The 13,370-nt window shown below is 37.3% G+C and overlaps 1 protein-coding gene across 4 annotated transcripts in view; it reads left to right on the top strand.

Moving 5' to 3' along the window:
- Window positions 1-13,370, top strand: part of LOC115886142 (hepatocyte nuclear factor 4-gamma) — a 151,499-nt gene that overhangs the window by 85,518 nt on the left and 52,611 nt on the right. For all 4 annotated transcript variants that reach the window (XM_030905216.1, XM_030905217.1, XM_030905215.1 and 1 more), the window contains exons 3-4: window positions 4,781-4,875; window positions 11,425-11,558. In XM_030905216.1, coding sequence (XP_030761076.1) covers window positions 4,781-4,875; window positions 11,425-11,558 — 229 coding nt within the window. The remainder of the gene's footprint in view (window positions 1-4,780; window positions 4,876-11,424; window positions 11,559-13,370) is intronic.

Here is a 13,370-nt window from a genome sequence, read left to right as displayed (position 1 = left end):
AATCATCAACAATGCAAACCGCATCGTCCAGGAAACGACATTTTATACATGCGGTCAAGAAAAGTCAATTAGAGATTCAAATAAAATATTATTTCTTAAAATAACACAATTTAATATAAACAATTTTTAACGGAAAACAAGACTCTTACAATTGGAACGACCAGCAACTCATATTTTGCCCACGGCCAACTTATTTAGGTGTCACATTAGACCTCACCCTGTCATTTAAACATCATGTCGAGAAGACTAGGTCCAAGATCTCTACAAGGAATAACTTGTTGAGAAAGCTGGCAAGCTCCACCTGGGAGGCTAATCCACAACACTATGAACTACTGCTCTTGCACTCTGTTATTCTGTTGCCGAATATGCCGCCCCAGTTTGGGAACGTTCCTGCCATGCCAAAAAGATAGACTCGATACTGAACCAATCGTGCCGTCTAATCACCGGATGCCTAAAACCCACATCGGCCCAACAGTTACACCTCCTCAGCGGGATAGCTCCACCCCACATAAGAAGACAAGTTTTCAGCATGAAAGAGAAACAGCAAGCTCTTTCCGATACCCGGCACCCGCTCTTCGGACAACACGCCGCTAGACCCAGGTTGAAATCCCGCAAAAAGCTTTCTTTCTGCCGTCCAGCCACTTGATAGCAGCACGGCATCCACTAAGAAACTGGAGTTGTGGTCAGCAACTTCAACAACTCCAAATGAATTTGTGCTAAGGCCAAAAGAGAGCCTACCACCTGGTGCGGAACAGGCATGGCCGGTGTGGAGAAGTCTGAACCGTTTGCGTAGTCCAGTTGACAGATGCAAGACAAACATGAACCAGTGGGGCTACCTTGACGGACCTGTATCCTGTGAATGCGGAGAGGAACAAAATATGAGGCATCCTCTCATATGCCCAAATCTCCCAAACATATGCTATCAGAGTGATCTCGCGGAGGGAAATACCAACGCTCTGGAGTGTGCCAAGTACTGGATATCCTGTATATAACTGATGTGTGCATATACTATACATATTTTTGTAGTTTGTCTAATTCTGTACAAGTATTGTTCCTATTTATGTTGATTGTTTGACTATGTTTTTTTTTTAAATGTATGATGTGCCTTTTTTATTAATTTAGCCGTTTTGTATATTTTATATATATTTTTGTGTTTCTTGATTTTTTTATATATACTGAGTTGGACACGTGTAAATAAATAAATTTCAAATCCTGTACAGGGTAGGTCAAACTGGACACTTTTAATGGTTAAAACACCCTTTTCTATAGAAGATAGTTGAAAACTAATATCGGTGTCTGGAGCTCAATTTTTATCAAAAATATGATGAGAAAAACCGCACATCGATATCTGTTAACGTTGAGTTACCGGGGTTTTTTCAAAAATGTACATTTTTAAAAAATCGCTGTAACTTCTTTGTTGGATGGATTTTTTTTTAATTTTTTATGAAAACGTTTCCAAAGCACCTTTTTACGTAAAATTTAATGGTGTAAACATATTTTTTTTAAATTAATAATCTAAGAATTATCAATAGAAAAATTGATTTTTTATTTAGGACACTCTGTATATTTTTAATTCATTGAAAAGAACTTAAAATTACATTTCCAAAAATATAGCACACTTGATATTTTGTTTAACTCCCCTTCAAAACACAGAGTTTTTAGAAGTGCACCACTTTTAACTAGATGGCTCCGAGGATCCCTTATTGATGATCTGTAGACCGCTAGTTAGTCACTGTTCTTTATTTTTTTACTATATTGTAATATTAGACAATGATTAAAACTAAATATTCTTGTGGAACCTTCGAGGAATAGCCAATTTAATTTACCATCGGTAATAACCGTTTTCATATCAGTTTTTCCATGTTTACTTATTTTTCTGAAGCCAAAACAACGTTTGACCTGGATTGCTTCGTGCTATTTCACAAAATAGTACGATAATAAAAATTAGTTCCCACGTTTCCTGAAATTGATCGAGACGCGCCGTGATTGATTGTTTGTTTTTTATTGTTAATATGGGGGTCTCGATCTATTTCAGGAAACGAGGAAACTAATTTTTATAACAAGGGCTTATATTTATCGTACTATTTCCAGAAATGTTTTGCGAAATATTTCGGGGATAGTGTAGCGGCTGTTTTGGAAATAGATACCCATAACTTCATATCGTTATAAAGGGTTAAACACCAGCATTTTTTTTAAGTTTATAGCCAACTGTTATTTCCATTTAAAAAATTATATTTTTTATTATTTCCGACAAGAAGAGCAAGTATAGAAAAAAACTGACTACGCCACTGAATTGTGATTACAAAAGTGCCTTAAGAACGTTTTTACAGAAAAAATTTATTGGCAATTTTCAAAATGGTAAAAAATTCAAAAAGGTCCCGTTTCTCAGTTTTCAATGAAAATATCAACAGGCGGGTTATTTCATTAAACGTGTCTCAGAAATCGAGCCCATGATATCTATGTCGGTTTTGCTTTATCTAGTCAGGAAATAGGTTTCTCTGTTAAAACAGAACATTTTTGACCACCCAATTGGATTCAGCATAAAATTCTGTTTATACTATTTTGTACACTATTTTTATTTGAAACACCGTGCCGTGTTGTCATGCTATTTCTTATTTACTAAAACTTTTGTTAAAAATAGTATATCCGAAAAGTGGTTAAAACAAGGTTAAAACTTGAAGTGAATTTAACTTTATTAATACTTAGCTAAATTTTCCTAAACCCCATGGATAACAAAAGATATGTTTATGGCGTGGTCATATTATATATACTGCAATATTTAAAATGGTTTATCTCAATTGTTTTAAATGCAATACCCTTATATTATTGTTCTAATAGATACAGCATTAATATACCGGGTGCGTCTCAAAAGTGGCTCACCCTTATAATTTTTTTATTTTTTCAGATAAAAAACGAGATTTTGTATGCTAGTATATGACATAAATTAGGATTGATTGACGTATTCAATTGTTTTTGGTCACTTCCTGTTTTGCCGAAAATTACTATAACATTTGATTTTTAAATGGCATCCTACGTATTTTGTTACTTTATTCGGTAGAAAATGACATTCTGAATATATTGCCTAACCAAACCAAACCAAACACACATATCACATGTCAACTTTTGGCATTTTCGAATATGGTTTATTTAAAAAAAAACAACGCTTTATTGTACAAAAAGCCAAAACAGCTTCATCGACAAAGCATTCACAAAACAAAAAAGCACAAAAACAAATATACAAATAATAAAAAAAATGTCATACAATACAAATCAATTCAAAAAAATTTACGTCATAAAATTACAAATAAAACATATATGGACATTCCAGAACACAGGCGTATCTAGAAAATTTTACAAAAGGAAAGCTGCAAATGGATAAAATCATGTTATATATCATAAAATCAAGAGTTATAAAATATTAAATATTAAATACTAGACCTTTAGCCAGTGTGTGAGATGATCAAAATTTTAAAATTCAAAATTGTTGTCATGATTAAACATCAACAAAAAAGTCGTTTAACGCATATAAGGCTCTCTCCAGTAAGTATGATTTCAGAGCTTTGCAAAATGCGGGAAAGAATGAAAGTGACTTGATATTCGAAGGCAAATGATTGTACATTTTCTTGGCATTGTACAGTATTGAGCACTTAACTAGTTCTGAGCTCGGGGTTGACAGGCAAATATCGTGCTCCGCATTCCTAAGTGGATAGTTGTGAGAAGGCCTTTCCGAAATAGAGAATATGTGCTTGCGGATTAAGCAAACGGATTCAAAATTGAATAAGGAAGGAAGAGTCAGTATTTTGAAATTTTTAAAGAAATTCTGGCAGTGAGTTCTACTGTTTAGTCCCAATAAGTATCAAAGTTTAAATTGCGACATGCGAATCATAACGACAATTTGACTCGAAATACCAAGTGTGTGGTACGAAATTATTCGCAAAAAACTTATTTTTCCAAATATGTGATAAAAAGCAAATTGAGATATTATTAAAAATACGATTTAAACATTTTTTAACTGGCCAGGACAAGACACTAAAAACATTAAATAATCAAATCTATTTTTCCAAGGCTCTTTGATTAAAAATTAGTCTTTTTAACACAGCCATGGTACTCTAGATTAAAATTTAAAATACAATTTTGTTTTAAGCGAAAATGTCAAATGTTGACATATGATATGTCATTCGATTCAGAGTGTCATTTTCTATCGAAAAAGTATAAAAATGTCGTGCCATTTAAAAATCAAAAGTTGTAGTCATTTCCGGTGAAACAGGAAGTCGCCGAAAAGAATTGAATACGTCAGTCAATCCTAATTTATGTCATATACTAACATACCAAATCTCGTTTTTTTATCTGAAAAAATCAAAAAGTTATAGGGGTGAGCCACTTTTGAGACGCACCCGGTATAAGCATTTTTAAATTTTTAACGGTTTCGCAGATATTTGTGGTATTATATTAGATATGGCTCTTTCAATAGTAAAATATAGGGCAAACGATCATGAGGTGGCTTTGATAAAAATGTATATTTTAATAGTTATATTTTTATCTTTCGAGGCGGAGACAAATCCAACAAATCAAAGATCATTAAAATCGGTCCAGCCGTTCTTGAGTTATAATACACCATTTATAACCTCACTTTGTTTTATATTTATAGGTAAAAGATTTATAAGATTACATATTAATATTTGTTGGTCTATTTTGTTTTCCGTACAAATTAGAAATATTGTTTTCATTGAACAAGTTGCATATTATTACATAATTCTAAATTGGCTTTTTATTATTTCAGATTTAACCGAAATTGTGTGGTGGATAAAGACAAAAGGAACCAGTGTCGATATTGCAGACTTCGGAAATGCTTTAAGGCTGGAATGAAAAAAGAAGGTAGAACCTTATATGTTTTAGCTATAGAGTAATAAACTGTAGATTATTTTCGCCATATGGGTAGAGACTAAAGTTTCTAAATTGAATAAAAATAATTTAGTAATTAGTGACATGCAGTGCAAATCAAAGCAGGGCAAAAGTTGGCAAAATCATAAAATAAACATAGTATGAGTAGTTAATTAAATAATAATTATTATATTTATTTTTACCTCAAATTAAGTGCAAAATTCTCAGATTTCGCATCACTGCGCAGGACAGCGGTTGACCTGCATCGCCGACCTGGACATAGTAAATCCCATGTAAATTTAAAAATGATGAATAAGTTTTTCCCATTTTATTTTACAGAAAAATGTACTTGAAACGTTTTAAAGGATTCCTTAAAATGAAGCAAATTGTTCATTTTGAATGGTTTACACGAATTCCTTTTTGAGTTATGAGAGATACAAAAATACTAAATTTGGCGAAAATTAAATATAATCCGGTTCTGATCAAACAAACATACCAATCACAAGTTATGTCACAATATGACAAATCTATTATGACTTCTATGAGATCTTTCAAAAATATTCTGTTATATTCTCTATGAAAAGTTACAAAAAGTACACTGTAAACATACGAGAATCTTTTAAAAACCCAATATATTTCATTGATAAGTAAACCCTCTGCCTCAAAAGAAAATGTATTTATTAAACACTAAACAAATCACAAAATTATGTACTTGTTAATAATTAAAAAATAGATAAAATTTTCCTTACGTACACCCCCGTCCAATTATTCCTTGGTGTTCGTAATATTTAAATGACCTGTGTTGGAATATTCTCCTCTTATATTATTTATAGTTTTCAATAACTGGTTTGGCATATTTGGAAAATGTACAGAGAATACCTTTACAGTCTGTAGACTTTTTCCTAAATTTATTTTTATTTATTCGTGTCAGAAGCATCATCAAGATTACATTTCATATACATATAATATCACATACAACAACAATAACAACAATAATTACATATAATAATAATAATAATAATAAGTAAAATTGCAAACATAAAAGTTATACATGAAACCACAGTACATTAAAACATAGATATAAAACAAACATAGCATGTATAAACATCATTTGAGACGGGAAACTAAACATGTTTTGCCCAGAAGCGGGCGACGTCAATTGCGTTCGACTTTGCTGCCATAAGGTCCTCTATAGTGCACTTGGCGGGGCACAGTGGGCAAGTATACATATGTTGGGTGGTTTGTAGTGCTCCACATTCGCAGAGGTTGGAGTCCACATGCTAGCCCCACTTGAGAGTGTCTCTCGATCTCACTGTGCCCATACGCAGTCTGTTAAGAGCTCTCCAAGTTTCCCAGTTTTCGTCGCTTCCTGGTGCCAATTGTTCCTTCGGCTCCATCCAATGTTGATTTGAGGTCTTCTCCCAAAGGTCCACATTGGTTCTAGGTTCCTCGTAGTCTTCTGTCGATCGCAGGAAGCTATGCCTTGATTTCAATCGCTGATGAGCGGGTTGGATGCCGTGGAGTAGGTGGCGTTCAGTTGCTGCTGCTTTGGATCGTTCTTTGAGTGCAGCTGCCTCTCTACGGATGGCAGGAGGGGCGATGCCAGCTAGATGGTGGATCTTGTCCAGGGGTGTTGGCTTTAAGCATCCGGTGATGATTCTGCTTGTCTCATTGAGGGCGACATCAACTTGTTTTGCGTGCGCTGATCTATACCAAACCGGGCATGCATACTCGCCGGTAGAGTGACAGAGCGAGTGCTGACGTTTTTAGAACCTTAGGTTGGGCTCCCCAGTTAGAACTTGTCAGCTTGCGGATTATATTATTTCTTCCGCTCACTTTAAGTTTTGTATTGAGGCAGTGTCGCTTGAATGTTAATGCCCTATCCAGTGTTACGCCCAGGTATTTCGGGTTAGGGCAGTGCTCCAATGGTACTCCCTTCCATTCGATCTGTAGTTTTCTGCCGGCCTGCTTATTCTTAAGATGGAAGGCACATACCTGCGTTTTTGTTGGATTTGGCTTTAACTGGTTATGTCGGTAGTACAAATCCAATTGTGCTAGGGCCGCACTCAGACGTTGTTCTACCTCTTCGAATGTTTTCCCCTGTGATGTAATTGCCCTATCGTCTGCGTATATATAGCTTTTTGTGCCTTCAGGGAGGGGTTGGTCGTTGGTATAGATATTGAAGAGTAGTGGTGCCAGCACGCTTCCCTGTGGAAGACCATTTCTCTGGTTTCGCCACCTACTTCGTTTTCCCTGAAACTCCACCAGAAATCTCCGGTTTTGGAGCAGGTTCCTGATGATGTTTGTAAGATTAATATCTTTGGTTGTATGATATATCTTCTGCATCAGGAGTCGGAGATTGATGGTGTCATATGCTGCTGTGAGGTCGATGAAAATGGCACCCGTTATATATCCCCCTTGGAAACCGTCTTCGATGTGCTGAGTTAGATTGGGCACTTGTGCCGTACAACTTTTTTCAGGGCGAAATCCAGCCTGCTGCGGTATGAGAATCCGATCCACAGCAAGTGAAAGGCGGTTATATAATAATCTTTCAAAGATTTTATACCTGTGGCACAGCAGCGATATCGGACGGTAGCTCTTTGTGTCATTAGATTCTTTGCCTGGTTTGAGGACCGCTATGATCTTGGCTTTTCTCCAGATACTAGGGAGTTTGCACTGTTGTAGGCAGACATTGAACATGTCCAATAGCCACTGTTTTGCTTTTGGTCCGAAATGCTTGATCTGCTCAGTGAGGATGTCGTCTGGACCAGCGGCCTTCCGAGGTTTGCATTTCTTTATGGCGATGTTCAGCTCTTCCATGGTAAAGGGAGTGGACAGATTGGACTTTTCTTCACCCTCTATTCGGTTGATACTGGTTGCTTTCTTGGGGGGCATTTGGTCTTGCTTGCCATTTTTTACGAGCTGAGTGGCTATTTGATCTGCTGTTACATTGGCATGAGCTCTTGACAGAGTTGGGTCATTGTTTAAACGCTTTAATAGTCTCCACGCTTTGTTACTGCTTACGCTCATATCAAGCTCCTCCATCAACTTGATCCAACTCTCTCTCTTGGCCTCGAATATAGAGGTGATTAGTTGTTTGCCCGCCTCTATCGTGTCTTCCCCCAGGGGGTTGGCTTCAAAATGGGTTAGATATTTTTGTAGTTGGGCTTTTGTCGCTGTTGTTAGGCCTTTGATAGAATGAGTGTTGCACCCTCTAGGGATAGAGAGTCGTGAACATTTTTTAACGATGTCCACAAAGCTATCATAGGAGCTCGGGACGAGCGCAAGTGTGTCCGCAGCGTTATCCAATAGTTTCTGAAATTTGGTCCAGTTGGCTTTTTGGAAGTTGTATCTGCGCCTGAAAGGGATGCTATGTGGTCGAGACATAGCCATAACCTGACACATAATTGGCCGGTGTTGTGTATTTGGGATGGGTGGGCAAACTCCCTTGACGCATTGAAGATTTATCCGATTGCTCACAAACACCAAGTCTGGATTATAGGGAAGAGGCTGTTAATTTATTATCGTGCAAGAGAGTTAGGTTGCTTGCATCTGCCCACTGAATCACGGCCTCCCCATTCCTGTCGTCGTCAGGGTAACCCCATAGGCTGCTGTGGCTATTGAAGTCTCCCACCACGAAACGTTCTTGTCTGCGTCGAGTGGACAGAATTCGTTGGCCCTAATTTCAGTGTTTGGTGGCTTATACATAGAGGTAATAGTGCAGTTGTGCAGTTCTACTCTTAATATATCTATGTCATTTTCCTCAGCCATATCAGTGGACCGGACGAGTACGTCGGGCTTAATGAAGATTGCGCTTCCGTATTGTCTATGAGGCCTCTCGACAGCAAGTCGCGTGCCTTGGATTGTGGGTCTCTTTTGATAACTATCTCTGTGGGTCTCTTGAATGCATAGGACATCACAGTTATATTGCTGGCATAGGTCTTGTAGTAGCCCTTCCTTACATGCGGATAAACCCTCGATGTTTACAGAGATAATAGTCATCTTTGGGCCTGAGAAGGTCCTTTGTGGTGAGTAGTACATTTTTCAATGCAAAATGAGGGGAAAACTAATCGTATTCCGCTTTTTCGCTTTTGATGCTTCTGGAGTGAAAGGATCAGCCAGCTGAAGCTGTTGCCCAGGAGGAAACTATTCTTTTTTTCTTCAGTTGTGTTATTCATATTTACAAATTATATTTTGCACGTATAAAATCAATATGACATTAAAAAAAATTATTCCCTTTAAAATTATTTTTGCCAACAATAAAGTCAATTTGACATTAAAAGATTGAATTTGAAGGTGGCATGTTTGTTATTCTAATCAGGACCGTATTATTTTTTTGATTAAGTTAGTATTTTTGTATCTATCATAACTCAAGGACCAATTCGTCCCAATCATGCAAAATGAACATGCTTCATTTTAAGGAGTTCTTTAAAAAGTTCCAAATACATTTTTTTGTAAAATAAAGTGGGGAAAACTTATTCATCATTTTTAAAATTTACATGGGATTTCATATGTCCAGGTCGGCGATGCAACAGACTGTAGAGTAAATCACAAAAGTGTGAATGGCTTTTTAGCCCTATTAAATTATTAAATATTCGCCCATTTAATTATTAAATAAAGACATTTTTTTCAAGTTACACGGTAAGTAAATCTATTTGTCGGCCCCAAGGGGCAAGACAATAGTTTTTAGCTTTCTTCTCAAGTTTAATACTTTTCTCATTATGTTTATGTTGCGAGGATAACTGATGATGATTTTTCCAGTTGATCCAATCACTATAGGAACCACTGACACCTTATCTACTCCCCAGACTTCTCTCATATCCTGTGCTAATAAGGTATACTTGTCGATCTTTTCTTGATGTTTTCGGTTGACATTTGTCGAGGCAGGGACAGCGATATCAATAAGATATATTTCTTTTTTGAGTTTGTCCAGCAGACATATGTCTGGTCGGTTGTGCTGCACTGTCCGATCTGTTAATATTTCTCTATCCCAGTATAATTTACATGCATCATTCTCTAGGACGTTCATTGGGACATAATTATAATATGGAATACGCTCGTTAATGCATTTATACTTCAAACCAAGTTCTGTATGTATTATTTTTGCTACGTTGTTATGTCTGTCGGTATATTCTCTTGAAGCTAGCTTGTACAACTACTAATAATGTGTTCTATATTTTCGTTTCCTTCTCCGCACATGCCGCATACAGTCGTTTTAATTGTGGGGTCCTTTATTATATATTTTAGGTATGATCTTGTGGCTATTACTTGGTCTTGAATTGCACACATAAATCCCTCTGTCTCTGGGAAAATTGTTCCGTGTGTCAGCCATGCTACTGAAGCTGGCTTATGGATGCTTTTCCTTGCCACTTGCTTTTTTGCAGGGTTATTGTGTAACCAGCATCTATATTCATATATTTATCACTAAGATTCAGAGGCGTCAATTTTTTGTCTGTTTTACTTATCATAGATGCTTGATGTTGATGCTATCGTGTGGAAGTACGTTCGTAGGTTTTTAATTTGTTTCTCATATTGTAGTCGCAGATCCATGACGCCTCGCCCCCCTATATCTCTTGGAAGATGGAAACGTTCTATACATGCTTTTGGATGATGGGATCGATATTTTGTATAAGTGGTTCTAACAGACCTGTTTAGTTCGTCCAGTTCTGGTATGGGTCCATTTAATGATTCCAAAGCTATATGTTACCGTTGGCATTACAAATGTGTTTGTAGCTTGGACTTTATTGCTTGCACAGAGCTGGGTCTTAAATAAATAAAGACATTATTATTATTATTGCTATTATGAAACCAATCCGCCTTCGCTAAAATTATATGGAGTGCTTTATGGGAAATTTTATGGAGAATTGTGCGAATATTTGTTGCTATTTGAATAACTTGTACATAACATACCCAAATAATAGTTATCGTTCTACCTAAAAACATGGCTTGATTTATCCATTGACCAAATGTTTATTTTAAACAAGACAATATAGTGATTTTTATTCGCCCTGTACAAAAAAATATCTTATATCCCAAAAAAATTATATAAGAAAACAATCTGTGAATGTGAATTTTACAGTTAATGATATTTTCGCGTCTAGGCTATGGTGTTTTATGAGGTGATTTTTTCACAATTAAATTGCCCGCGTTTTTTTCATTTTCTGGGACTGTTGAACTTAGGTTGACTGAAACAGAGACTCGCACGGTATATCAACATTGCAAGATATATCAAGAAATATGTCGTATCTATCCAAATGTTAGTGCACTGTGAAGTGGGCAGGTATCAGCTAATATAATATAAAATTTATATAGGAATGGAGGAAATTTAGGACATTCTGACTATAAATTTTGACATACTATATGAAATATAAGGATCGCTGTGCCATTCATGGTTTAGTCAGTCAGTTTATATCTAAATTGCAAATAATTATATATAAAACTGCAAATTGCTACTTTTATTTAACAGTTTCTTACTCTACAGCATATAGCTTGAGCCTTGCAATTGATTATTCTTTATTAATTTTCTTATTCCTATTGTTTCAGCCGTTCAAAATGAAAGAGATAGGATAAGTTGTCGGAGACCCAGCTACGAAGAAAATAATCAAAACAACGGACTGTCTGTCAGTTCCTTGTTAAACGCCGAGATGTTATCGAGACAAGTTGGAGCAGCACTCGAAGTGAGTACTCTCGGCATCACTGCATTAAAAAGTATTTTTAATTTAAAATGATAAAGTGTAATCTTAGATTTAAATATACTAATAGATACCTACAGCACGCCACTGCTGTAGCATGGGAGGTTTTGTGCGCATAATAAACACAGCTTTTGTTGACAAAACCAGCTTTGTTTACTGAAAGCTGTACAGAGTACTTTTTAATTCATTCTATGGAGTCATCCAGACCATAGTCCAGTAGTCTGTTTTTAACAAAGATTGATCTACGTTGATCGATTATGTTTTGGACAGGTTTGTTTCGTAGGTCTGGATATTTTTCTAAGACTTCTCTATGTAGTTCTTTGGAGAAAGGTATCTTAGCTATTTCAAGTCAGGTTATTCTATAATAGCAGCGCACTATAAAAGCGTTAGTATCATCTAACCACATAGTGCGTTGCCTTTGTCTGCCCTGTGATGTCGTGGATTTGGTATAACCTCGACAGCATTTTCATCCTGGGTGACCACAATTGGTCGGTTGTTGTGCATGGTCCAATTCTGCAGTTTCATCTGTGTGATCTCGTTGACCCTTTTCGTTGCTAATGGTCAGTGCAGGCCTATCCTCCCGACGACGACGGTTCCGACCTGGGTCCTACTGCCCCGGCTCGCCATTTTCATTGCATTTTGTGAGTATCATCAAATCTCCAATTTTTGTTGGTTTGTGCGTTTTATATCTAAGTGTCAGGTTTTGGGAAAGATGATAATAGGAAATAAGAAGGATAAAGTTTAAGGTTAATGATATTTTGGGAAAGAGGAGAGAAAGATGGGATGTTAGGTTGGTTAGGTCAGCGGACAGCTGGTGCTACCGACTGTACCGTTTACGCATTACGATAGCAGGTAAGTGCACTGCTGGCTACAGTACCTTCACATGACTAGACATTTTTAGGCTTGGCCCTTTTGGGCAGACATGGCCAGACATTCTATTATTGTTTTTCTAGACGTCATCATCATCATCAACCAGCCCTTTGCGTCCACTGCTGGACATAGGCCTCCCCCATTTGCGCCCACTGTTGCCTATTTTGTGCGCTCTGGATCCAGTTATTGGTGATCCTTTTTATGTCGTCAGTCCATCGTGTTGGTGGTCTTCCCTGGTTTCTTTTGTCAGCTCTCGGTCTCCATTCGAGAGTGTTTTGGTCCACCTACCATCGGTCACTCGAGCCACATGTCCAGCCCACTTCCACTTGAGTGTAGCGATTCGTGACACAACGTCGATGACGCCTGTTCTCGCACGTATATCCTCGTTGCTTATATGATCCCGCAAAGACACTCCAAGCATTGATCTTTCCATTCGTCGCTGTGCCACTCTGAGCCTCTTAGCAGATGCGATGGTCAGTGTCAAGGTCTCAGCTCCATACGTCATAACCGGTAGTACACATTGGTTGAAAACCTTTCGTTTTAGGCAGATTGGCTGGTCGCCCTTAAACACATCTTTTAACTTTCCATAGGCGGCCCAAGACAGGGTTATACGTCTCTTCAGTTCGCATGTCTGATTGTCTCTTGTGATCTGTATCTCGTGTCCCAGGTAGTTATACCTATCCACAAGCTCCACCTCACTGTCACCCACAACAATATTTCCACTGGGAACCAGGTTGGTCATGAATTTGGTTTTTGAGAAGTTGATCTTCAGACCAACCCCGATACACACCTCCCGCAATTCTCGGAGCATCACTTCAGTATCCCTTAGGTTGTCGGATAATAAAACAATGTCATCAGCAAAACGCAAATTTGTGAGGTTCTTGCCATCAATCATCAGTCCCTTCCCCTCCCAGTCGAGTTTTTTAA

The sequence above is a fragment of the Sitophilus oryzae genome, unplaced genomic scaffold (assembly GCF_002938485.1).
Source record: "Sitophilus oryzae breed Bouriz unplaced genomic scaffold, Soryzae_2.0 scaffold_469_pilon_pilon, whole genome shotgun sequence".
NCBI lineage: Eukaryota > Metazoa > Arthropoda > Insecta > Coleoptera > Curculionidae > Sitophilus > Sitophilus oryzae.
The sequence above is the reverse complement of the archived record's forward strand: the minus strand, read 5'-3'. Positions and strand labels throughout refer to the sequence as shown.